Below are 26,250 nucleotides of genomic sequence, written 5' to 3' on the forward strand. Positions count from 1 at the left end.
GTGGGAGTGAGGAGCTGGGGGATGCACTCGACAAACCCTTGGAGAACGATGCAGAGGGTGTGTGGAGCCCAGACATTGAACAGAGCTTCCAAGAAGCCCTGGCCATCTATCCGCCCTGTGGCCGCAGGAAGATCATCCTCTCTGACGAGGGCAAGATGTACGGTACGCCCACCTTTCTCCTCATTCTTTCATTGTAGTGTGTGTTTCATCCAGTGTGATGGAAATGCAATTTCACACATCAGGAAGAAATCTTTTTTTTAAATGTAAGCTTTTTTTTTTTTTTTTTTTTGGTCACTTTATTCCACCACGTAAGTTGTAAAGAAAGAGTAATTATTATCCCCTAAATCATAATAATGATAAAAAAAAACTCACCTGAATCTTAACCTGTCTTGGCCAGGTCTCCCTTGGAAAAGAGGTTTTTAATTTCAATGGGACCAACCTGGTTAAATAAAGATTAAATAAAAATAAAATACATTAAAAAAATAACTAGACCTGCACTTCCTCCAGAGCCAACCCTTAAGCCCATCACACATGTACTGCACTCCTAAACATTTCCCAACCCTTTTCAGGTTAGAGGGCTGAATCTGTTCACTCACAGCAGGGGACATTTAAAACTAAAGCCAGGTAATTAGGCTATCCAAAGTAAAAACGTGATACAACATGGTTTCATTAAATGTGGTCAGTTAGCTTACTGACCATTTAGAGGGCTGGTTAGATTAGATAACTTTATTTTATCTCATCAGGAGCTTTGAAATGAACAAAAAAGTTTGTAATACTGAACTAAATCCAAGGCCTGAAGTAAGAGAATTCAGAGAGAAGCTGTGCCTACCAATGATACTAGCTGGTTCGCTCTCTAGCTTCAGCAACTCTTCAACTAGCGCTGTAAGCTAGCTTAGCAATCACTTTATTCAACCTTTTATGTTTTCCTTCTTTTGTTTTTGTGGTTATTAGGGAGATACTGAATTGATATTCTAAAATGTACACATCTTATTAAAGGTTGTTTGTAAAGGTATTTTATGCATCTAAATTTGTAATTTAAAAAAAACTCTTCACAGCTAAATTGAAAAAGTTAAAGGCTGTGAAGTACTTGTCATATAAACATCATGAGTAATATAACATTTGTTTCACATTCTCTCTCCAACAGACACACACAAACACCCTTTCATCACCACTCCTCATGTTCATGTTTCACATCACTCCCGTTTCCTGCACAGCTGTCGGCTACACTTGTTCTCATACTGTATGAAAGTCTGATGAATCATAAACATGTGCTCACACTCCACTCACTCGTTATTCTACATTAATATGATCTGGGTGGAAAGTGCTGATGCTGTCACAAAATCCTATGGCTGTTTTGGGATTGTTTTTTTTAAATGAAATAAAAAAAGGTCTTTCTTTCTCTGATAAATGAAAGGACAGTAAAATCTGACCATGTAAGTTGAAATAACTAGATTCAGCAAGACAACAACCAACTTTAGCGTTCATGCAAATGCTACTTTATATCCTTTTAGGTAATGGCTATAAGCTACTTTTACCATTTGGTAGCATTATAGGAAAGCTTAAAATCCAAGCTTATGTTATATTTGTTTGGATTCCTTGAACAATGTGATAGCTAACGTGGTATCAGCAAGGAAGATGTTGTAAATTATAAAACCTGGATGATGTTTCACACTTCAGAGAGGCTTATTTTATTTAATAAAATAAAATAATTTAATAAACGTATTTAATAAAGGTTTTTGAATTGAATTGAATTCATGTTTGTTTTCTGTTTTCTGACAGAAGCAAAATGGTTAAGTAGCCCTTTGTTGTTTTTACATTAAAAAGTTGGCTAATGTAGGGAGCAGTGAGTTACTTGGGCTAGACCTGACACAATGTATTTCTGGCAATGATAGTGGAGAGCACTTTATAGAGTTCCTGTTACCAGATTAGCCCCAAATCATTCACCCAAACAGGTGTAGAGAGGCGGGGATAGCTCTCACTTCCTCATATACTACTATTAATTACACTACATGGCTTGGATGCTGTCTTTGTCTGTTGTATCCTGAAGTTCTCTCCTCTTTGTCTACTCTCTTTTCACACTAGCTGTAACATGAATGGATACTTACTTGATGCTAAAGACACAGGCTTTTTAGAAATCTTATATGATGTCAATGCCATCAAGTTTAGAGGAGGTGACGTTCCTCTATGACATTTCGCTGAAAGATGTTTGGTAACAGGTGGCAGCAGTGACTTCTTCTGCCTTGCTGTTTGATAGTGGATCTGGTCAGTGGAAACGGGGTAGATGGAGGTTTTGGTGCTACAGACAGTCTCTGTCATCACCCTGTTTTGTCACAGAGCCAAACAGCTCCTTTAACTGTTAGCTTTGCGGTGGCTAGCTTATCGAGGTCATGGCCACCCTCTGATCAGCACTAAAACCCTTATAAAGCCTGTAATAATAGTTGGAGGGGGGGGGGGGGACATGTGGCTCATTCTGTGCCACCAGGATTGGGGGGTAAAGGTGGTGATAGCGAAGGTTTTGGCAGGGAAGGCACTGAGTTGCCCCTTCCTCCCAACCAGGTCATGGGCAGGTGATGCGCGCCAGGGAGCGCATTGGCTCGACAGGAATGGCATGTGCGCTCAGGAGCTGGGGGGTTCAAGGCAGCTCGGCTGTAACCCTAAACCAGAATAGACGTTTACCCTTTGAGCGCCGAGAGGGGAGGAGGACTGATGGACAAATAAACACCAAGGTAGGCTGTGGTCTCTTGCGTGGCCTCAGGCCTTGTAAACTGTTTCACACCTGTTCTCAGTGTGTGAACACGACTAACTCCGACTCTCCCTTTATGAACAAACTCCTCTCCCCCATATATGTTGGTCTATCCAGTTCACCTCCAGCTGCCCTCTGAATTCAACCTGACAGCCTTTGGGAAAATTTAAGATTTATGACTTGAGAAATGAGGCAAGACTGAGTCCAATCTCGGCCCACTGGGCTTCCATTGCCCCGAAAAAGCCTGACTGGCTCATCTCTTCCAGCTGCCTGTCCTCCCTTTTTATCACCATCCCTGGGGTCACAAGTGGCCAACAACTCAAGTCATTCAAGCAACCACAATCAATGCAAAGCCACTTTGAAGGTCTTTAGTGTTGTTAATGCTGTTAAAGCGCTGATAGGTGGTCTTAAATCAGGTAGCCAAATCAAATATCCGCTGGGAATATCTTTAGAGGCATACATGTGATGGTTAAGTAATGACTTGATAGTTTGAGAAATGTTCTTTATTCTTCTTGCACAGGCTAAATTTGGCTACAGAGACAAAACAAACGAGCAGGAGAAGTGTCTGTTGGCTGAGAGCGACATACTCTGAATTTGAGGTTGAATTTCTCTCTGAGGAAAGAATGCCATTCTTTGCTAAACAATTTGATATTGAGTCTTGAGAAGCAAAACAGGAGGAATGTGTGCCTTTATCTATTATAAATTCCTAAATTAGCTGGAATGTTTTTACCCCATATTCTTCATACATTCACCGCATTTTTTTCCCTTAATGCTGTGCATAGCGCTAGCCCTCGCGCCCATTACTCAACAGACATATCAGCTCGCTTATTAGGGCCGGTGTCACGGATATTGTGGCGGTTATGTGCTCCAGTGGTAATTCGACATGCATCTGCCAAGGAAAACATTTCCTGCTTTGTGTGACTCTCAGCAAGAGACGTGCCCCGTGGTCTGAGCGGAGGCCTCACGCTGGAATAATGGGGAAACAGTCCCAAAGTTAAAGTGCAGAGGAAAGTGAATGTGCTGACAGCTAGAGGAATGTAAGAATGTGGCACAGGACCAATATGAAGATCTCCCCTTTTTATTTACTGCCATAAAACTGCCATACTTATTTATGTGCTGCTTGTGCAATAGTGATTGTTTTATTTTACGATATCTTTTGACTAATTTTTTTATTTGGAAGCTTTAAATCAAGCATCGCATTATGTTTTGTGCAGCTGTCAGGTTTCGTCACACTTGATTTCCTCACATCTGTGTTAGGAGCACTTTTCTCACATTTTGAAGGGTTCTCCCTTCTGTGAAAAAAGCCCCCAAAAAAACATGACACAGATGATAACATTTACAGAGTCTCTCCCATCAGTTGTGGCATATTTTTCCGTCAGCTCAGAACAAAGAAAAAAACCCACACAATGAATCCTTCCGTCTCTGAAGCTTTGCTTGTGCAACATGTAAACACATTGTGGTTTCTGTGAGGCGTTTTCACCCTGAGTCAATCTCATTAAGAGTGTGATGTAAAGGTCAGTGATCAGCTGCAGAGAGTCCACACCCGAGAAAAGTGAGAAATTCACCAATGTCCTTGACCTGTTGACCTTTTGAAGAAGTGTGTGTGTGTGTGTGTGTGTGTGTGTGTGTGTGTGTGTGTGTGTGTGTGTGTGTGTGTGTGTGTGTGTGTGTGTGTGTGTGTGTGTGTGTGTGTGTGTGTGTGTGTGTGTGTGTGTGTGTGTGTGTGTGTGTGTGTGTGTGTGTGTGTGTGTGTAATTGAAAGTGTATTTTTTGAATCATGACTCAGTTCTTTGTCTGAAGAAGTGCTCTTCGATTTGATGTCACGCTAAGGCTGGATAATGTGGATGAGATTGATTGATAGGAGATTAAGTTTGCATTCTCATGTTGAAATAGAAACATTTGTCACAATTAACAACAACCGTTGTCCCGGCTCCCGTACCCGAAAAAAAGATATATATATATATATATTTGAGGAAGCTCTCAGTCGTCAGTTTAAGTAATTTAATGTAGCTTAAGGTCTTGAATGAAGTTTGGATCATGAGGTGTCCAAAATCTTCTGCACTGGCTTACAAAAACTTTTGAGATCCAAGAGCTTTTCATTAGAGGTAAGAAAATCCACTCATACCAGTTTCTTTTAAATGCATTTTATATACTTTATCAGTCCCAGAGGGGACAATCTGGTTTACACTCTGTAGGAGAGACCTGCAACTCACACTCACACTCACACACACACACACATAGGCCTGAAAGAGACGCATGCACAAAGCGGACCTGTGGAGAGATGTCAGAGTGCTACACACCCGAGCTGTTGGGAGTTCAGTATCTTGCTCAAGGTCAGCTCAGCAGTGCTCGAAAAATGACCTGGCACCTCTCTAGCTATCAGACCAACTTCCATAATTTGCGGGACTTAACTCTCTGGCACCCAACTCAAGTCCTCACAGACTGAGCTACTGCAGCCCCAAATGTTGCATTTAATTCAATTTTCTTAAAGCTCTAACGTTTTAAATTTTGAATGTTTTGGCACATATGCAATATTAAATCCAACACAGTATGTTTGGATTTTCACTTTTTGAATCGGTCCACATCAGTCACAGTCTAGTGTACCTTTCGTTTCTTCTTCTGACACATAACCATCACAGACACAGTTAACAGTCACCTTGATGTATCAGAGCTCTCACTTTATCAAGACATCTCAGATCAGTATGGATGCAAACAGTGCAGACATCTGTTGATTTGTTGACGTGATTAACTTACACTGAAGTTTGCATAAACAACATCCATCACTGTAATTGGCAGGAGTGTTGATAGGACATCTGATTAATGTATTACTCTGCTAGAAACACTATCTGTCAGAAATACTTCAGATTAAGCTCTGACACAAGTGCAACTGGTCAACACACTGACAAGTACATGACTGATTATCTCTCACTGGTCTCATTCATGGTGAAAAAACAAAGAAAAAAGATTTTCATATTTAGCTTGGTCTATTGTTTAGTTCCAATTTATTTACTCTTTAGGTAAATCAGGTCAAGTCTTATTAATGAGACTGCATGAAGTCAATATGTTTCATAGTTATCGAAATGACTTTCCTTACATTTGAGAATAACATTGTCAAACAGAAACAATGATTAAAGAGTTGGCATGCATCTGTCAGATGAAAACACAAATCATGTGTAAGTAGTTGTTGTTATCAACGTCGACATTGTGTTTAATCTACAGTGCTGATGTGTAACTGTACTCCATGTTTATGCCCGCGCCTGACAGAGGTCTTTTCAGAGCTCAGTCAGCTTCATCTTTATCGGAGGGGAAATAACACCCAGCCAAGACATTCCTGCGGCCTAAATGTGACCTTTGTTTTCCTGAGCAGACACATGGGGTCATATGTGCTGTTGAGGGATATGTACTGCTAGCAGATGTGTCTGGAGAGGATGGCAGCTCATGTACAGTTAAAACTACAGACACCAATGTCCACAATGAGCACATTGACCTCTTATGATTGAATTACTCTAAAATACTTTATTATAATCACAGATTCTAGTTATGTGCATCGTAGCTTTTATTAAGCTGCGCTCACAAGAACCAGTTTTGTTTTGAATATTCAAAGGTGAGTTAAAAACAAAAGTAATTTTTATGTAGCAGTCTTCTACACACTACTCAGGGTAAACTTGTTATCCAAACTGGTGTTGTTGTGAATATGACATGGTCCCATGGGGTGATGTGGGAGTAACATATGCAGGACCCGGTGCAGACCAGTCAGTTTATAGGAATGTGAGGAATGCACTGAGTTGAGGAGAGAGAGAGATCGGACCAGGCCAGTGATGACCGCAGCTCTGCTGGGGAAGGGCAGATTTATGACGAGCCAGGACCCGACGTTGACTTTGGAAGGGACTCTTGCACTAACCCCTTTCACCTCTCTCTGTCCTCAGGCCTGATGAGTTTAGGGAGGGGTGGAATGGGTCCGTTAAGGCGTCCTCTCTTTAGAAAGAGACTTTTAAAGATCATAACAGGGCCAGGAATCTGCATTTCTGTTTGTTTGTAACTGAATTCAGTTTACTGTGCGTTTTACTAAGATGAAGGACAATTCAGTTGTGAGAGGAAGAAATTTGTCTTCAATTTCATTGCTCTCGAGGCGTCTTCAGGCCTAGAGTCTTGAATTGGCAGGGTTACATGTTGGATATGCACTTGTGTAATGTTTTTTAGTTTAGCTTAGAAGTTCTGCTTCGGACACAGTAACATAGAAGTTTGTTTGCAGTGCCTCAGTATATTGTTTTGGGTAAAATTCAAGAAAGTGAGTTAGGGTTAGACCATGTAGATGTTCACAATATTACAGCAGACACTATAAAAAGCATGCACAGGAACAGAAATCTTCTCTATAGCTTAACAAACTTAATGTTTTAAAAGTTGAACCACTAAACCTTGGATTACTTTGTGCTGGGATTGCTCACTTTTTGTGCTCTAAAGAAATGTTTCTAGATTTATATTTCCATTGAATTCTTCTGTGAGTGCAGCAGTGTGATGATCAACGTCAAACGGTCAGCCGGTGGGTTGTGGTATAAAGTTCCGTCTGATTTTCCTTCAGCCTCAGCTGGCACAGGTCCTCAGTCTGTGCTGCTCCCGTTGGATATCATGATCTCATCGCTGTGTGACTGAGTCCCCTCTCTGATCTCATGGGTGTGTTGGAGGGTATTTATGGGGCCCTTCCCCAAGCCCTCGCACCACAAGGAGTGGCAGGGCACAAGATATGAGAGCATGAAGAAAAGCCTCTTTAATCACAAGAAAAACCTTCAATTTAAATTCATTTAAAGCGTAGTATTGGACAGACTGAATTTAATACAGATGTCTATACCACCAGCAAAGGCAAACTAGAATATCAGGAAGGAGATTTCTACCATGTCATTTTAAATGCCTGTCAATGTGGTCACCTCTCTGTCTACAGGGGGGCACAAACAACCCAAACAATCGGAGACAATTTGAAAGAACACCTTGTGGGGGCCTCATATATTAAGTCCCATTGATGTCCAGAGAGTGATGCATGGGGCAGGTGCTAGAAATGTCGCCTCACAGCAAGAAGGTCACTGGTTTGTATTCCCAGTTGGACAGGTTCTTTCTGTGTTATGTTTGCCATGTGCATGCGTTGATTCCTACCGGGTACTCCGGCTTCTTCCCACAGTCCAAACACATGCTTGCTAGGATAATTGGTCACCCTAAATGTGTCATCCCAGTTTGTAACCCACCTTTTGCCCAATCTAAACTGGGATAGGCTCCTGCTCCCCCCAAAACCCCAAACTCCACAAGCGGTATACATATTGTTAGGATGGAAGTTAGGCAACAGCTTTGATTGAGACACTTCTTCCAAATCCATAAAAGTTTTCAAAAGTCTTTGACTAACGGACTGAAAAGATGAACTCTTCTTCTGGATTTGTGAAAAACTTTAATTCAACAGACGAGACATGCTCACGCGTCTGTGTCTTCATGGAAAAAATCCCCATTGTACATCTCACTGTAATCTGACTGAAGTCCTTAGAAGATAAAACGGCAGGAACTGGAAGAATTTTCTGCTGTAATGTGAGGAACTGGATACGGGCAACGCAATGTTCATTTGAGGTCAAGTGCTGTGAGGACTTCGACAAAGCTCTCTGTTCGCTCTTTTAAGAGTTTGATTGCGAGGAAACGTGGAGCACTTTCTTAATCCTCAAGGAATTAAGAAAATATGCATTTAAGGGCTCAAACAATCGCCCGGCGAGTGCACCTCCCGATAAATACGAAACGGTTGAGGAGTTCCAGCCCTGAAAGGAAAATAAGATTGCGACAGAATGAATGCTACGACTGAGGCTGAACTGTGTGCCAGTCTATGTCCGTGTGTGCGACTGTGTGTATTAACCAGAGGAGACAGTATTTGAGAGAAGGGTTTAGTCCACAAAAGCTTTACACAAAGGCAGTTCTACAACTGGGTAGTGTGTGTGTGTGTGTGTGTGTGTGTGTGTGGGGGGGGTGTACGGGACTTAAAGTTTACAAGAATTTTGATCTACTACTTTTCTAACTATTTCCTCTGATCAATCAGTGTATTATCATTTTAATAGTTATTGAATAGTTATTGTAGACATTTGAAACACAAGTTCCTAATAATAACTGACACGTGAAACATTTTACCTTTTTTACAAATAAAACGTGAAGATCAAGCAGCAACCTCCAGTCTTAAAAAATGAAGCCAATGTGAAAGTGTCTGATCCTGCAGTTCACCGAGTGACCACTTGAGGCTGGAACATACACACCACAACCAAAACAGACAGTTTCTTACCACATAAATGAAAATGTTTACAGCCCGGTGGGTTGGATTAGTTATTGTCATCATGAGCACACACTCTACAGGGGAATTCTTTTAAAACAGCAGATTTTATGAATGATACGTGTTGTGATGTAACCGATTGTCAAGAGGCTTAAACCCTGCTTCAGCTCTCAGCCCGTCATTTGGTTGAAAGTTGTTATTAATATTATTATTTTATTATTATTATTATTATTATTATTATTATTACATTGAGCATGATAGAAAAATACAACACAATGTAAAGTAAAACCTGCATTTTATCTGAACCAATCACATGCCATGTTTTAAGGCAATGTGTCTCCACTTTCCTCATAAGCTTTTGTACCCTACATTTTATAGAGGAAGACTTCTGGCTGATTGGTTTATTGTTTGTTTACCAAGCAAAAGATATTTAAGTTCCTGCTGTAAGAACTTAGTAACAAAACATAAAAAGCAACAAGTGAATTCTCACGACTGAGTCAACAGCCAGAGAAACTTTGTTGTGCATTCCGAGCAAAATCGGATCACTTTTATTAGCTGACAAATATTTCTGATGGCAGTTCAGCCAAGCATCAAGTTTCCTCTTTTCAGAGTCTGAGGTCACCTGATTGGCCGCTTGGTGGAGTGCTGTGAGGTCTGACCCCGGCGTCACTATGTAAGGGAAAATCTGACGGGTTCGTACCAGGTTGTGTGTCGTGACTGATCTGTGTGTTAATTCACATGAAGATGTGATGCCAGGGGAAAAATGACCGTGTTTAAGAGGTGGTGCAAACCCTGTAAACTCACACTGTGTGTGTGTGTGTGTGTGTGTGTGTGTGTGTGTGTGTGTGTGTGTGTGTGTGTGTCTGTGTGTGTGTGTGTGTGTGTGTCTGTGTCTGTGTCTGTGTGTCAGATCCGGTGAGTTTTGTGAATCACCATAACTGACCTTGAGTTTTAAATGTGTATCTTCCCTTTTATAAGTATCTTCTCGTACTGTTCTTCATACTAATCAGAAAAATGTTCTTATTAATCAGCCACTTATTTATTTCTTGGTAATCATTCAGCCAAATGACAGACCCAAACAAAGCACTGTTTTAAGACAACAAAAACAGTGTGAGTTCAACATTTTTGCTTCATGAAATACATTATACAACATTGTTTTGTGTGATTGTATGTCTTGTTGTATTGTTATTAATATATCGTTAGTTCCTTGTATACATACCTGCTCCATAATTCTAGTCCATCTTTTACAGCATGGACTTGCGTGGCTTTCATGCAATAGCTATTCACATTCACAACAGTGATGTCACCCATCGGGTGGCTGTCACCATGCTGGAAATGCAACCTAACGACAGGCTCAAATCTGGAGCTGAGGCGGGTTTTAAGCCTCTTGACAAACTGTTACGGCATTTGAACCAGGCTGTAAGCATGTTAATGTCTGTTGTTAAAACATTGTTGTTTTTTTTGGAATGGGTGTGTATGTGACTTCCTGGTGCTTCTGCAGCCAGCCTCAGGTGGAACCTCTGCGTACTGCAGGATTTTGCACTTCTGCATTGGCTTCATTTTTCAACACTGGAGGTTGCCGCTTGGTTACACTTTTCAAATGGGTAGAATTGTACCCAGATGTAAAGCTGCACAATAAAACACATTGTCATCATGATGTGAACATGGGCAGTAAATAAAAAGGCTGTTTGATACCATAGAATGGATAAAACATGAATTTATCTCAGTGGTTTCTGAAGAGGCGTGATGAAGCCAGCTCGCTTAGGAAGAGCATTAAAAATGTGACAGATGTGGTTAAACTGACAGCACTTTTCTAAATGATTTAGACTGGACAGTTGACATACAGTATTTATGGTGTTAAACATGACAAAGACATGGAAGCCGTGTGGTTCTAGCCAGAATGCACACGGATATTTGGTAATATAGTACTGCACCTTGTTTCGCTGTGGCAAAACTCAACACACCATTCGATATCTTTCAGGCCTTATTGAATCTATTTGTGTGCTTTTACAATCAGAGTCATTAAACCACAGCTTTAGTTGTGGAGATTAGGGTGAAAGAGGCCACCTGACCATTGCCCCCGGCTGTAACCGGAGACTTTGGATGGTGAGGGGGGGGCGGGGGGGGGGAACAAGCCCAAGATTTACTGTGGGCGTAAAGGCATATTCCATAAACATTGACACACACACCAGCTGCCTGGCTGCCCCACCAGACGAGGCCTGCGTGCTCCTTGTCTGTCCTGAGTCCCGTCGGAGCATCGCATGCCTACAGCCTCCACCTGCTCTGCCAATGTGACCCATCTGTCAGCAGCGCACAGGCACACACTTGAGACTGACGCATGCTCACACACACACACACACACACACACGCACACGCACACGCACACACACACACACACACACACACACACACACACACACACACACACACACAGATGTATGCTCTTAGTCGTAAACTTGCATATGCAGTTTTCTGCGATGACACTCCTGACGGCTTCGAGTCTTGCTTTGGACATCAGTGTTTGCATCTTCACTTGCAAGCTCTTCTAAATATGTGAACGCAGATAAATACAAACATATTTCAGCCGTTAATTAAGATGATTATACAGTGACTTCAGCACACACAGGCATTCGTATAAAAATGTGGACACAGATATCACGGTGCATATACAGTCTGTCATTCCTCCCTCTCATACTTGGTTTACTCCACATGTACAGAGGCTGGAGCCTTCGAAGCAGGCGGACCCGTTTCCCTGCAAGTCATTCGCCCGTTCTTTCTCCCTCCCGATTTCTGACACTGTCCACTGTCCTGTCTCTATAACAACACATGAAGGTTGCAACAAACAATAAATTAGCTGTGTTCACGTCACATCTACTTGACCAGCTCAGTCTGTAAAAAAGTAGCAAAAGCATGAATTAAACGTTTATGAAGGACAGAGGTGGGAGAGTTTCAAGGCTAGCTAATCTGTAGGAAAGGAGTTTTGAGTTTTCTAATGCATACTACATCTTCTACAAATTAGGAATATAAAACGTGGTCTTATTTATTGGCCATTATGTAGCTAATGCCTGTTGTGGTTTTTTTTTGTTGTTGTTTTTTTTAACCAAAACTATGTTTCCTGCTCCCCTACAGGACGGAACGAGTTGATTGCACGGTACATCAAACTGCGCACAGGGAAGACGCGGACTAGGAAGCAGGTAAGCTCTCTATAAAACTGCCACTTGAAGCGGCCCCTATTTTTGGACCCCTGCAGAAAGTCCTCTCCTGCTGAGTGATTCCCCTCCCCCCCCAACACTCTGGGTCCCCACTCCCCAGCTTCTGTGTCCCTCTTACGTGGATGGCTGGACATAACGATTGATTTAGGACTATGGCCCGATGCACAGATGCTATAGGATCATGTGTCGGTGTTGTTTCTTCAGCACCTCGTGGATCCAGGGCTTGTTAGACGAGGAAAGAAGCCGGGGGAATATGTCTATCTGGATTGGAGACTGAGGCAGGACGGGTGAGGGATTTGGAACTCTATCCTCACTACGGCATCTGATATGGAAGGACTGATGCACGGGCAGTGATGGATGAGCAGAGAGAACGTCCCTGTTAAGTCATCTGGCAGAGTCCAAGTGGGAATGAGACGAGATGAGTGGAGATGAGAGGACAAGGGGGGCTGCTGGGGATCCGAGATGGATGGTGGGGACAAGTACGAAGGATAGAGGGACACCTCCTGGTCCAAGAGCAAGAAACAGATCGACTGTTGTATTTAAATTCAGCTTTTACAAATACTGCTGGGACAGAGACGGAAAATATGTAAAGAAAATCAGTGTTATGGAACTTTGATTTTTTTTCCCCCCAATATAAATATGTTAATGGTTCATCCTTTGAGCTTTACAAACATGTTTAGCACATTTCAAAATATTCCATTAGTCTTTGATGTTTCCTAACTCAAGAACACGTGTGTGACCTGAATCAGGAACCGCAGAGTCAACTCGCATCAGGTCACATAGATCATTCAAAAACAAAGTGACAAAATGATGATAAATACATGTACATAATATTATTTAAAAAAACGAATAACTCTTAAATCCACTTTAATAGTTGAATTCGAGACAAACTGATAAAATAAGAAACCAAAAATCAAAGGAGCAAGCCAGAGGAAATGATGAGGAAGCATCAGATCTGATGAGGATCATAGCGTTCACATCAGGTTTGACTCTGAAATGTTTGTTTTTAAAAATCCATGTGAACACAAAAAGTAAAAAGGGTTAACGTCACCATTCAGCCTGGTCAGGTTTAAGCCATGAACATTATTTGCGTGAAGCAGCCGTTTTAACTGCTTCAACTTCATGACACACATTTGAACTGAAGATGTGTCTGTTGTGTGTTTCAGGTTTCCAGTCATATTCAGGTCCTCGCTCGACGGAAGGCCAGAGAGATCCAGGTGAAGCTGAAGGTACGCTACGTGAGTCAACCTTCTTTTTTTTTTCTTCTTCCTTTTTCAAATTCAATGATTATGAAAACTTTACAAGTTATTTATGAATGTTCTTCATGAAAAGAAGCATGAATGGCAATTAAATAAGCTAATAACAATCTATGTCTGAGTGCTGTTGCACAGGTTTGCTCTTTGCACTCTGCCCGAGGAAAAAAGCGTCACAGCTTAGTTAAGGGTATGACGATTGTAATCGCTAATGTTTTAGTTTCTTTTTTAATTGTTGAGATGGATTCTTGGGAGGGTTTTTTGGATCATGATCTGAACCTGGTCCCTGTATAAGAACGGGCATACTATCACGATTTTATTCCAGTTGAGCCACAACAGATGAAAAAGGCTGGAAACATTACCCCTGTCGAATTCTCTCTCCTTCTTAAGTCTCTGTGTTGTATAAGCTATTCTGACATACAAGGCGCCGCCACTGCCTTTTATTCACATTCCATTAACACAAAGGCACAGACAATAGGCTGTTTTAATTGCACAGTCTAATTAACGCTCGTTTGAAATGGGTGGCTGACACGTTTTCGAATGTTTCAAGAAGCCCCCGGGCTTACTGGAGCACACGCAATCACGAATAAGACGAACCAAACGCAATATTCAGGAAACAAATTAATCCCTGCGTTATTCCTTCCAGGTATTATATTTGCTAAGTACTTTAATAAAAGTTTTACTGTGTGGTGCGCTGAGATCTAACACATCCCTCTCCCCCCAGTACTTTCTCAGTTTACATTTCTCATCCACATACGCCCGCACACTCGCAGGACTCTACCTCACCTTGGATGGCGGCCACGAGGGTTCAGCTGGCAGGGCCCGGCATTGGTCACAGGGTTGGCCCCTGTGACAGACCCTTTTAAATACGTCTTTGGTGTAACTGAGCTCCCTGCCACATGTACCCCCCATATTTCAGCTATGCCCTTGTGTTCGCCAGTTCTGGGAAGAAGAATGCACCCTGTGGCCTTGCCCATTAGGGCTGGGCGGCAAGTGCTTGTAGTCCTCTGTGGTTTGGAAACTGCTGAAGGAGTGGATTTATAAACAAGAGGTGTATCACTTTACAGTACAGCACAGGAAATACCGTTTTATAGCTATCTATCCAGTTCGATTAATAAAACTGCACAGCATTTAGCAATTCTGATACAGTTGTCTACAGATTGACGCATCAGCCTGTATCCTGACTTGACTTCCAGTTTGACCTCCAACAGTAGCCACATGTCATCACTAGCTTGCCCCTGCCAAAGCAATAAACTTAACTCTTGACCCAAAGGTCCTTGACTGTAATATCAGCTTCTCCTCAGCTCTCTGCCTGGCAGGGATGCACCCATGATGCAAGCTGGCCTCGACCCTTTATTTCCCATTTTAGGGCTCTGCTTACTGGTGGAGTATGGCGGAGACTTAAATGGACATGAAGGATTTATTTCCCTTTGCATGACTGTCTGTCTCACTCTTCCCCTCCACAGGACCAGGCTGCCAAAGACAAGGCCTTGCAGAGTATGGCCACCATGTCCTCTGCACAGATCATCTCACCTACCGCTTTCCAGAACAAGATGGCTCTCCAGGGCCTGTCCAGGCCGGCCTACCCCACGTCTGGTGGGGTGAGTTCCTGACATGTGACCCATGCACTACTCTAGTCAAAATAAACTAGCTAAGAATTTGCCCTATTTCTTTGTAAAATTAATTGATTGTTGTGAGATTAGCAGAGAATTCATCACTGTGCACATCAGTTCCCTTGACATTGGTTTAATTTCATCTTTGGACTATGAACTATTTTTGAAAACTGTGAGTTGACCATTTACGTGACTTCTCTCCTCAGTGATTTTTTTCACTTTTAAGATTATGAAACTAATTTTGACACAGAGTTTAAGTCTTTTTTTTTAAACTTATAAAAAGTTGTTTTTTTTAAAAACATTTAGTTTTATCTTTACATAAAGACACACTATTGCTTTATTTTTTATTTGCTTTCACAATATACAGTATATGTAAAGAAGATGAAGCTTTATTCAATAGTTGGCTCTCTTCTTATTTTTTCCAGTTTTGGCACGGGGCTCTCCCAGGACAGCCAGGCGGCCATGAAGAGTGAGTAGCCGTCCTTTCTGCTCTGCTTCCGTCATTTCTCATGTGATCAGCTTCATAACAGATCAGATACATTTCAGTCAGGAGCTGAAACACAGAACAAATGAATACATATCAGTGCAATTATACAGAGAAGTCTTAAGCTGTCTGCGCACAGCTCTACCCCCCCCCCCCCCCCCCCCCCCCCCCTCGTCTTTAGAGGTCAGGCGGTCCAATTAGTACATGAGGAGGGGTCATGAAGCCTCGATGGTGCATTACATGCCTCTCTGTCTCTCCCTGCAGCATTAAGCCTTTCTCCCAGCAGAGTTACGCCATGCAAGCGTCCGGCCCGACCCCCATAACAGGTGGGTGCACTGCCTCCCCGTCCCCCAAACCCCCCACTGTGTTGACAGAGTGCTGTCAGTCTGTGTGATGTGTTGAGAATACCCAGCTTGTGATGAAGAGCGCAGAGAAATAGCTGCAATATCACTGCAACGTCTTTTTGATGTTTTTACATTGTCGCACACATTTACACACTCATTGGCCTCTCTCCCTGCAGGTTATGAAAGCACGGCGGGGCTACAGATGTCTCCTGGTGCCCCCCCTTGGCAAGGAAGAAGTATTGCCAGCTCCAAGCTGAGGATGCTGGAGTTCTCTGCCTTTCTGGAGCAACCTCAAGACTCAGAAACTGTGAGAATACAAAACACAGTTTAACAGTCCTGCCTGATATATGGCTGACTCCTAACAGCTGTGGTTATAATAGGAATCAGGATAACGGAAGTAAATCGGCCATAGAAGAAATTAACAGCAGGATAAAAGAAGAATAACCAAGCAAGATAATGTCAGCGTTTAAAGTAGTTAAGACATGGAGCGTGATTCGGGTTGAGTAGGTTTACTAATCCTGCCTGATATTTTCTTCAGCTAATGTTGTGATGGATCACGTATCGCATCGATCTTATCGCTTCACATATCTCTAAAGGGAAGTTGTTGCTTGATAGATACAAGTTGGATCTTGGTTGGTAATATAACAAAGAGTACGGTCTTTTACCTGCTCTTTTGTAAAGTGTCTCAAGAAAACGTTTGTTATGAATTGGCGTTACACAAATAAAGATTGACTGATTGATATTCTTGTCTTATCCTTAAGCAATGCATCACATCATGAGCTAACCTAAGACTCCAATCATAAAATTAGGACAAGGCATTTTTTATGAATTAAAGAAGAAAAGAGTGTCACTAGATATTGCAGTTTATTACTTCACATTTTAAGTTTTGTTTTGTGAAACGATGATCTGTTTAGGTAAAGAATGTTCCTCACATATCATTAATGCTGAAAGTGTAAAAGAGTGGGTGAGGCCCGGGAGACAGGTGATGGGATATTACAGTTAGCACGGCTCAGTGGAACAACAGACTCACTGTGACAGATGCGTACAGCACCTGACATTATTGGCACTTTATCAAACAGGACACTTGTCATTTTTGGCTCGGTTCATTTCTTCATGAGCACTCCTGTCTCTTCAGTTCAACAAGCACCTGTTTGTGCACATCGGCCAGTCCAACCCCAGCTACAGCGACCCCTATCTGGAGTCTGTGGACATCCGACAGATCTACGACAAGTTCCCCGAGAAGAAAGGAGGCCTGAAGGAGTTGTTTGACAAAGGACAGCACAACGCTTTCTTCCTCGTCAAGTTCTGGGTAACACACTGAACTGGTTTGTTTTTTTTTTGCACATTGTTTCCAGTTAAAGAAAGACCAAACTCACTCTGTTAGTTTAATTAAGTTACTTTCAAATATTAAACGTTTAATTCAGACAACAAATGATTAATTTCATTTGATTTCATTTGTGTGCTAAGTACCATCCATCGTCACAGAATATAATCTTCCTAAAGTCCTTCAGGTTCAGTAAATACTCCTGGTGGCCGTTAAAGGCCTAGCGGTGTTAACTGTGCTGTGATAGCTTTAGAACTGGAGTTAAAAGAACTTAAGTGTGAGTTGATGCTTGAATGAATGGAAAGTCATCGCACCCATGACCTGACTGGAGGTTTGTGTGCCAGCAAAAAAGGCAGTGCTGCACAGCGTGAATCAGGCATGGGCGTACTTGTGTGTGTGTGTGAGTGTGTGTGTATGACAGAAGCCTTGAGGAGAGTGGCAGGCCTGATCTTTCACTCGGGGAAATGTGAGCCCAGGCACCTGTTTCTGTGCCATTAGACTCAGTTCAAACCATATGCCCCCTCCTCATATACTTATTTATAGATGAGCTGCACAAAAACACACACACACACAAACACACATTCTGGGAGATAAAAGAGCAAAGCATGATGACACAGACCAATGACTTATGGAGAAGAATGTGTAAATGAATGAATTCCACAAGATACTACAACCTTGATGATGACATTCAGGGATTTTGGGAGAAAAGGGAGACACTGATCGAAGTGGGGTTCCAGGGTGCAGTTGGATATGCCTACTTTGTATCAGCTGATCTGGCCAGCTTGCTTTTCCCCCTGACAAGCCCTTTGGTATTTGGATCATGCACAGCACGTACACACTTAAACACCCCACCCTCTTCTTTACCGCAGGCCCCTCCCACTACGCTTACAATACATTCACTCTGTACACAAGTGACTTTAAATACTCCATGGTATTTCATTCAAAACTTTCACTGATCTTTATTTGCTTTACAAGAGATTAGGCATGATTAGTGAGTATGTAAGATTCCTCCTGTTATTAAATGTGCAACTCTACCATAATGCAGCTCCTACCATAATGTCTGGACAAATGATAAAACATCATGATTAGCATTTGTCAGGTAAGAGAAGGAACAACAATCAAAAAAGTGGTACTCTTTAACATTATACAACATGTAAGCTTTTGCATAGAGAAAATATTGAATTTAATAGAAAATGATATACATACTTTATAATAAATACAAAGCCCATCTTTCTCATATTCAAAAAAGAGAGGGCTGCAAACAATCTCATCATTTCCAAGTAAAACTGAGCACAGTCCAAGAATAAGTTAATAAATGCAAATGGCAGAGAAGTGTCCATGACTTGCACGTTTAAATTCTTGCCATAGAAACACAAGGTAACACATTTATTAGGTGGTACATGTAAACACAGGAAGTGCTTGAAATGGATGTAAAAGTCCTAGACATCATCACCGCCCCTTTTAAAGGCCGATTGAGGTTAAGCATTTCTCTGGGTGCAACAAAGGCACAAAACAAACATTCCTTGAACTTCTGTAGTTTGGTAAAATACATCCGGAGTTTGGAAGCTGACATCGGGGATGCATGCTGCTGTCTCACTAAAGAATGATATCAAACGGTCATCTTTACCACTTTGTTGAACATCCTGACACATGAAGGCCATCACACTCTGATTCACTTTGTCAATAATGTGTTGAACTGAGGCCACTTAGACTTGTAAAAGCAGATTTATAATATAGCTTTAAGTGCTGTACGTCTGAGTGCCAAAGACTGTGAATGTCAAGTTCAAAGTGCCGCCATTGAAATCTCATGCCATGGCATGTATGTATGACATTACCCCTCTCACATGTTTGACTGTCACATTATTTATTGTGGACAGATAAAAGGCACTGGTGAGTGACACAATTTTGGACGAAGTCTTCAATGGTCCTTGGAAAGAGCAGCTGGTCAGCATGGCATTTGATTCATGGGGTGAGGGGGAAGGAGGGGGGATGAGTCGCCTCGCTGTACATCATAAAGAAAAATAGAGCAAGACAGCAATAAAGAGCACGAGTTAGAAATAGAGACGCAGACGGTGTGAACAAGAGATAGGGATGGCAGGAGAAATGGTGGGTGGCATGGAACCAACAAATCATCAGTGAAATATGATACTCTCTTGATTCATGTCAGAGCCCAGTGGAGTCAACAGTTATGACATGTGCAAGTCCGTGCTAGAGGAAAACAACCTCATAACACTGTCCCCCATCGGCCTGTTCATCTTATTATACCCCAAGGGCTTCCTGCAATTCTCAAGGCATCCATGAAAATATATAGAAATGCTACAAAACCACTGCAAACCAATGCTGGGAGAAAAAAAAGGAAAAAAGAAAATGCTTATAAAATAGCCTAAATGAAATCCTCAACACATCTAAAGATACAATAACTTTATTTACACCATCATAAAAGACCAGAAGATTCTGGGTAATGTTGCAGGTCATGACTAGGGGGTGTGCTAAGGTGCAGGTTGGCATGGTGATGGTGACAGGCGGCCAGCCATCCTCCAAAGCTATGGCATTCGAGATTAAATTTCCAGCAAACCTCCATGTTGGCCGCCGGCTGCCCTGCTCCTCTCCCCACCTTACTCCTCGGCCCTATGCGCCTGTGGCCCTGTCCTAACGGATTGTCTCACGCCTTTGAAGTGCCGAGGGAATCCGATTTGAGCCGCCTCTGCTAAATTGTTACACAGCCAGCCTGCCCGGCGTGATCTAATCAGCCAATTGCTTGCTACTGATTGTAATTGGATGAATTCCCTCGCAGGCTGTTAGGGAAGCAGGGAATGGCGGTTCGGTGAGGGTCACTAGGCCCCAGGGATGAAGACAAATAGAGGAATTACATGAGCAAGAGATGAAGATGAACGGGGTGATGAAGAGATGAGAGGGGGCTGAGCGGTGTCTCAATGGCCCATTAGGAGAAAAGAGCCCAATAGGGGAAAGGTAAAACAGCAGAGCTGTCTGACTGTTGAGACAGTACCTCAGCCTGATCAAAAATCTGATTAAACCTGCCTTAGTGCGACTGGACTTGAGGATAAGAGACAGGTGAATCTACATTAGGATGAAGACATTTTACAATGTGTTGCCTTTAAATTGAGCTCATTAGGGCAACTTCTTTAGTTTAAGTCGTTGCTTGATGGTGGACGACAGAAAAAAAAATTGCGTTGTCTTTTTTTTTCTCAAAAACTCTTTAGGATTTTGTCAATTCTTTTTAGATGCCATGTTTGGCTCCAACCGGTCACAATATTCACATTGTCCCCTGAAATTAAACACATTAAGTGAAGCTCACATGATATTAAAATGATGAACTGCTGTGTTCCAGGTTTTAGGATGTAGAAATGAAGGGCATCTTCAGTTATCTTCTCCAATGAAGGACAAAAAGGCCCAAAATATTAATGTATGGTTGTTACATTCAGTGATTGCATATGGACTAGGTTTTCTCTCCACATGGTCTCTTTTCCTGAATACAGCCAAAGCCTGTTTTAAATGCTACTGGACAACGCTCTGTTTTTTTTTCACACAATCTGTAAATGGAGATTACTATTTCTTAGCTAGTTATGCTATTTGCTAGTGTTTACACTATTCTTTTTGTGTCTTCTAGTTCTCACTAACCGCAAAATTTGCTTCCACCTATTCAGCTTGCAGAAATATTATCTAGCAGCTAGCTGAATCTTGGTGTTAGCGGTATTTTTACTTTAGCTACCTACTTTTCTATAGTTGTTGTAACATGTGATAATAATCCTGTGAAAGTGGCAGCTAGCAAACAAATTCTATTCTTTAGCTCTGCAAACGTATGCATAGTTGACCTATGGTATTATGATCTTGCATAGAAACACAAACACACTTTGATACTCAGCATCTTGGGAATCTCAGGGCAGGATTTGACGGGTCTTGCTGGGTTAACAAGGATTCAACCATTGGATACCTCTTGGCTTTACAGAGAATCACTCTGAAGCTTTATTGAGCTGTAACACTCTTAGTAATGTCTTTGCCAGACTGACACACACGTTCCTTAAGATCCATATCTGCGAGAAACACCTGATATTGTTTAATAGATTATGGAGCTAGTATTGTAGATCCTTGAGACTCTGGAAGGTCTGTGTCGAACAGAGTCGGGTTTAGCATGTCTCCAGTTAAAGAAGGGAAGCTATTCCCCTTACATGCTCACACAGCACAAGGCTTTAGTGAAGGTTCTTTTTAAGTCGCACAGATGCACTGTAAGTGGATCTGAACATGTTATCTGTTTTCCTATCTCTAGGCGGACCTCAGCGTAAACCTGCAGGATGACAGCAGCTTCTTCTATGGTGTTTCCAGTCAGTATGAGAGCTCTGAGAACATGGTTATCACCTCATCCACTAAAGTCTGCTCCTTTGGCAAGCAGGTGGTGGAGAAAGTGGAGGTAAGACTCGGACACTTAGCGCATTGGTTCTCAACTGGTTTAGCCTCAGGACCTACCACCAACTCCTCCATGAAAAACCGCAACACCAAATTTCAGACATTTTTCAACCAGTCAGATTAATTTAATGAAAGTTCTCAACCTCAGCCATTTCAATACATGTGATGGAACAAAACAAGAAAACATAATTAAAAAGCCCTTTATGGACTTTTTGACAGCGGACCCGTCCTGACCCACCAGTTGAGAACCACTGACTGAGTGTATATGAGAAATGTCATTTTTTACATGGAGGCCTACATTTGCACCTTAGTACGACAGTTGTCAGGCTTAGTGGTTTTAATTTATGGTGACAAATATAACACAAACATGTCTTAGCTCTCTAATGATTTCCCCCAAAAGTCTGACAAAACAAACGTTTGTGATTTTTTATAACATCTACTTATCTGTATAACGCCAATGGAAGTCAACATTTTAGTTCTTGGATGGAAGAAAACTATATTTTGTCTTAATTCTAATTTATTTATAATCAATTTTTTTCCTCAAGGGGATGAAATGTTGTGGAAAAAAAACCAAGATTGAGTTTTCAGTTTTTCAGAAGATCCAGTGTTTTGGGAAGGAAGAGTTCGTAGAATAATGAGCTGTGAAATATAAACACATTTTGGCCACAGCTAAACGTGCTCGCATCACATTTTACTTGATGAATGTGTGATATGTCAACATAAAGAAGTCATGACCTCGTCAAAAACACCCAGAGGAGGGAATAACTGCTGTTGGTTGGGAGGGATTCCAGTCAATTACCACTGATCTGTGGTCAGAAAACCGACATGATCCTCAAACCTCCCCAGCATGACACACTATTATACTTCCCGTTAACTGGACACAATAGTGGCCCTGCCCCCAACTGCTGCTGATTGATAGTACAATATGAACACATCCACACACATCCCTAGATCGAGCCATCTTCCTCAGAAGCAACAGGATATTTAATGGTTTTGTTATTTGATTATTGTTGTCACAAGAAATATGTTTATTGTCCTTTTTGGCATGCCATATGCTACATTAGGTGTATTATATTACACAAATAATACACCTATGTTATAGATCTTAATATCCAGTGGTTGTTATTGAATTTCTTTGGAATATGCAATCCCAATTGTCCGACAGTAAATTTCACATTCTGTCCTGTAATGTGTTTTACAATTTCTTAACACATGGTATATGTTCTTATCATTTTTTACTGCATGTTTTTATCGTCTGTTGTCTTTTTTCCTTAGACGGAGTACGCACGTTTCGAGAATGGGCGCTATGTGTTTCGGATTCATCGCTCACCTTTATGTGAATACATGATTAACTTCATCCACAAGCTGAAACACCTGCCGGAGAAGTACATGATGAACAGCGTACTGGAGAACTTCACTATCCTACAGGTACACACATGGAGCAGAGATATACTGTGCAAGTGTGTGTGTGTGTACAGAGGCTGGGAGTTTGAGTCTGTTTGTGGGTATACAACTCCTCTAATATGTAATACAGTATGTACCTGCTTATAAACTGGTGGGTATTTGTTACATAATAATGGAATATTTCACTAGTTTGGAAAGTACATGTATTCTCCCCCATGCTGAGAGTTACATAGCTGATACCACTCTCATAAGTCAACTATAATGCTCCAGCTTCATGTAGCTGCTGGTTAGCTCAGTTTTGCATAAACACTAGAAACCAGGGGAAATAGCTAGCTTTGAAAAAGAAAATCCAACTACCAGCACCTATATAACTCACTCCCTGAGATGTACAATTGAAAGTGTTTTAAACAAAACTGTACAAAAACACTACACAATAAATATTTTTTCTAGTGTGATTTCAAATTAATAACTTTGGATTCATTTATAAACACTCAGAATTTGGAAATGGGGGTTTTCTTCACATTTTGCAAAAATTGCATTTATTCCAGATATTTAAGTACTTGGTATTTTATTTTAGAACTGTTTTTGAAACCAGGTAAAGCAGAATTAAAATTTCTCCCAGAATTCAAACCAGTGTTTTGAAAACAATTTAAGAAGTGGGACCGGATTTGATACAATTCCCTGTTAGCATTATATTACTCAGGAAATGTTGCTTGTGTTTAAGATAGATAAACAGCTTATTATGACTTAAAACTTATTTAAATATGTGTCACTATCTGCATTACTTTCATGCTTTAAAACACACTCATGACCCTTTATCATTCACAAAGTTCCATTCACACCACAAAGAGATGAAAAACGCAGGGCCACATGAGTAAAGATATTTTTATAAATTTCTAAGTGCTTTTTGCACTTACAAAAATAAAAGAACTTGCTGTCCAAATGAATAAGGATGTGCTGTGATATCCCTGCAGGTGACTGTGACAGCTGGCAGCAATCTCTCCTATGAAAAGCAATTTGTACAGTTTCTTGCAGAGTTGAAACATTTTGTCCACTCCACTGCAAGTTGGACTTTTGTGAATGAGCCCGTGTGCTCCTCAGAGAGGGAAGTGAATAGAGTGGAGTTTATCCCCATGGCAACACTGGTCCTCAACACCAGGGTTCAAAGACATTGGTGTCCCTTCCATTGGTGGCTGCATTCCTACTCGACAAGGGACAATGACCATATTGAGCCCACACTGACGACTACATGGCAGCATGTCATTAGGTTTATAAATGGACTGATTTAGCTCATATTAACCATGAACAGCTCATTAACAGACATGCACAACACACACACACACACACACACACACACACAGACAACAGACCCACAGATTTCACATCGCAAGGCTGAGCACAATGGATCGATATGCCTCATGTAACAAGTACTGTGTTCAATGCATAATGAATTTGTGAAGATGTGTTCTTGTTTGTTGTGTGCTGTGTTTGCAGATATAAGGGTCTTATACTTCTACAGAATTACAGAACATTATAATTGCAGACATGTTTTAATGGATTTCAGAAGAGACTTATGATTGTTTATGTTCTATAAAAGCCCATTGGATCTGCAAAGGACTGCAGACTACTCTGAAAACTTTAAAAATGTGTATTGGTTAGATTTTATCAGTACAAATATGGGAAACAATGGTTAGGTATATATTGATCCTTCACAGCGTAACTAAAAATGACCTTTTGGTTTGTTGACAGGTGGTGACTAACAGGGACACACTGGAGACGCTCCTGTGCATAGCATACGTCTTTGAGGTGTCTACCAGTGAGCACGGCGCACAGCATCATATTTACAGGCTAGTCAAAGACTGACACATTTGGACTTTACCTGCTTCAGACCCATTGTAGCACCTCAGTGAGCAACTACAGTAAACAACGGACTACTTCCTCCATAAGCTTAAAGCTGAAACCACACAAAAGTCGGTCAGGAGTTCAGAGAAAGAGTGGCTTTGTTAGCACGCCCAGAAACACTACTGCTGAGGAAGAGGAGGATTTGGGATTGTGGAAGCTGAAACTGGCGTTGTGTGAGAAGTAGCAGGAAAAAAAAGAGGACCATCATACTTTGTGGTCTCTATACCAAAGGAGCTGAACAAGACCTGCATGTCAAGGTTGTTGAAAGTTGTTGGTGTTTTTCATCTCATTTTACTTTTGGTTGTTTTTGATTCAGTCTTTCACACATGCATGTGCAGGGGATGTTTGCTATTGAGGAGTTTGGTTGCCTCAGGCTGCCACCTAGTGGCTTAAATATAAATGACAACCTGGATAAATAATAAAAGTAGACGAGAATTCCTCCTTTGCACATCCATAAAAAGCATCACTGTTGTTGTGCCATTTTCTTGTGTTATTCGAGAATTTCAGTAATTATGTACAGTCAAATGTCAGCTCCTCCTCCTCGAAACAGTTCTGAAAAAAGAGGCTAAAATGATTGAACAGTCATCGTATTCACCTTGTTTGATGTTTAATGTTAAATGTTTCTTGTGTTGTCTTAATGTTTTTGATTGAAAAAGATCTGACTACAACGAAAGGCACATAATAACACTGCTAACTCGAACCAGATCTGTAAGCTGATTACAGAGGTTGTCTGAAACTGTAACATGCCCTGAAGTGTTGGATAAAAATACAAGTGTTTCTTACAAAGCTCCTCTGTCGCTGAGTTTGTTGTGAATAGTGCAAGATGCTGAAATCAACAGCACAGAATAGACACACATCATCCCTTATTACTGTGTATGAGTGTTACAATTCAGGAAAAGTTATTATTTTGAACATTTGAAATGCGTATTTTGGAAATCTGAAAGTTTAATAAAGTAAACATTTAATAAAATAAAGTAAAAAAAAATGGATAAGGGGTTCGTCAAAAGTGTTGACATAAAATAAAAAGAGAGAAAACACACACACACGACAATAGCAAACATTAACATAAGAATAACCTACACGTCAACAATTTGAGAAGTATTTCTCACGTTGTTTGAAAGCGACCTCTGCCATCTGGTGGTGATGAAGCATCATTACAGTCTTGACGGAGATGACAACGTGAAGGCAAATAATCCCATTAAACCCACTTTTCCAAACCAAAAATAATGTTGTAGGACCTTTTATGAGGATGTTTTTCTTATT

General features: G+C 41.2%; 1 protein-coding gene across 3 annotated transcripts; it reads left to right on the top strand.

The window, feature by feature from the left end:
• Window positions 1–26: 26 nt before the first annotated feature.
• tead4 (TEA domain transcription factor 4) lies at window positions 27–25,774 on the top strand. 3 transcript variants are annotated; one of them, XM_079346487.1, is made up of 11 exons: window positions 27–162; window positions 12,159–12,223; window positions 13,408–13,479; window positions 14,961–15,095; window positions 15,533–15,576; window positions 15,856–15,917; window positions 16,112–16,242; window positions 17,071–17,244; window positions 21,545–21,685; window positions 22,957–23,109; window positions 24,835–25,774. In XM_079346487.1, exons 1-11 carry the CDS (start codon window positions 156–158, stop codon window positions 24,946–24,948), a joined length of 1,098 nt encoding a protein of 365 aa, XP_079202613.1. In that variant the 5' UTR covers window positions 27–155; the 3' UTR covers window positions 24,949–25,774. The 3 variants fall into 3 exon arrangements, with proteins under 3 accessions (XP_079202613.1, XP_079202614.1, XP_079202615.1); XM_079346488.1 differs by having other exon boundaries at window positions 13,408–13,470; XM_079346489.1 differs by having other exon boundaries at window positions 29–157.
• Window positions 25,775–26,250: the final 476 nt, after the last annotated feature.

Source organism: Symphodus melops, assembly GCF_947650265.1.
Source record: "Symphodus melops genome assembly, chromosome: 6".
Lineage (NCBI taxonomy): Eukaryota > Metazoa > Chordata > Actinopteri > Labriformes > Labridae > Symphodus > Symphodus melops.

Bases quoted from the DNA above. Each gene is read 5' to 3' on its own strand.
- tead4 (XM_079346487.1), top strand. The intron at 15,096-15,532 runs GTGAGTTCCTGA...TATTTTTTCCAG, and splicing joins CCTACCCCACGTCTGGTGGG to TTTTGGCACGGGGCTCTCCC. The intron at 15,577-15,855 runs GTGAGTAGCCGT...CTCTCCCTGCAG, and splicing joins CAGCCAGGCGGCCATGAAGA to CATTAAGCCTTTCTCCCAGC.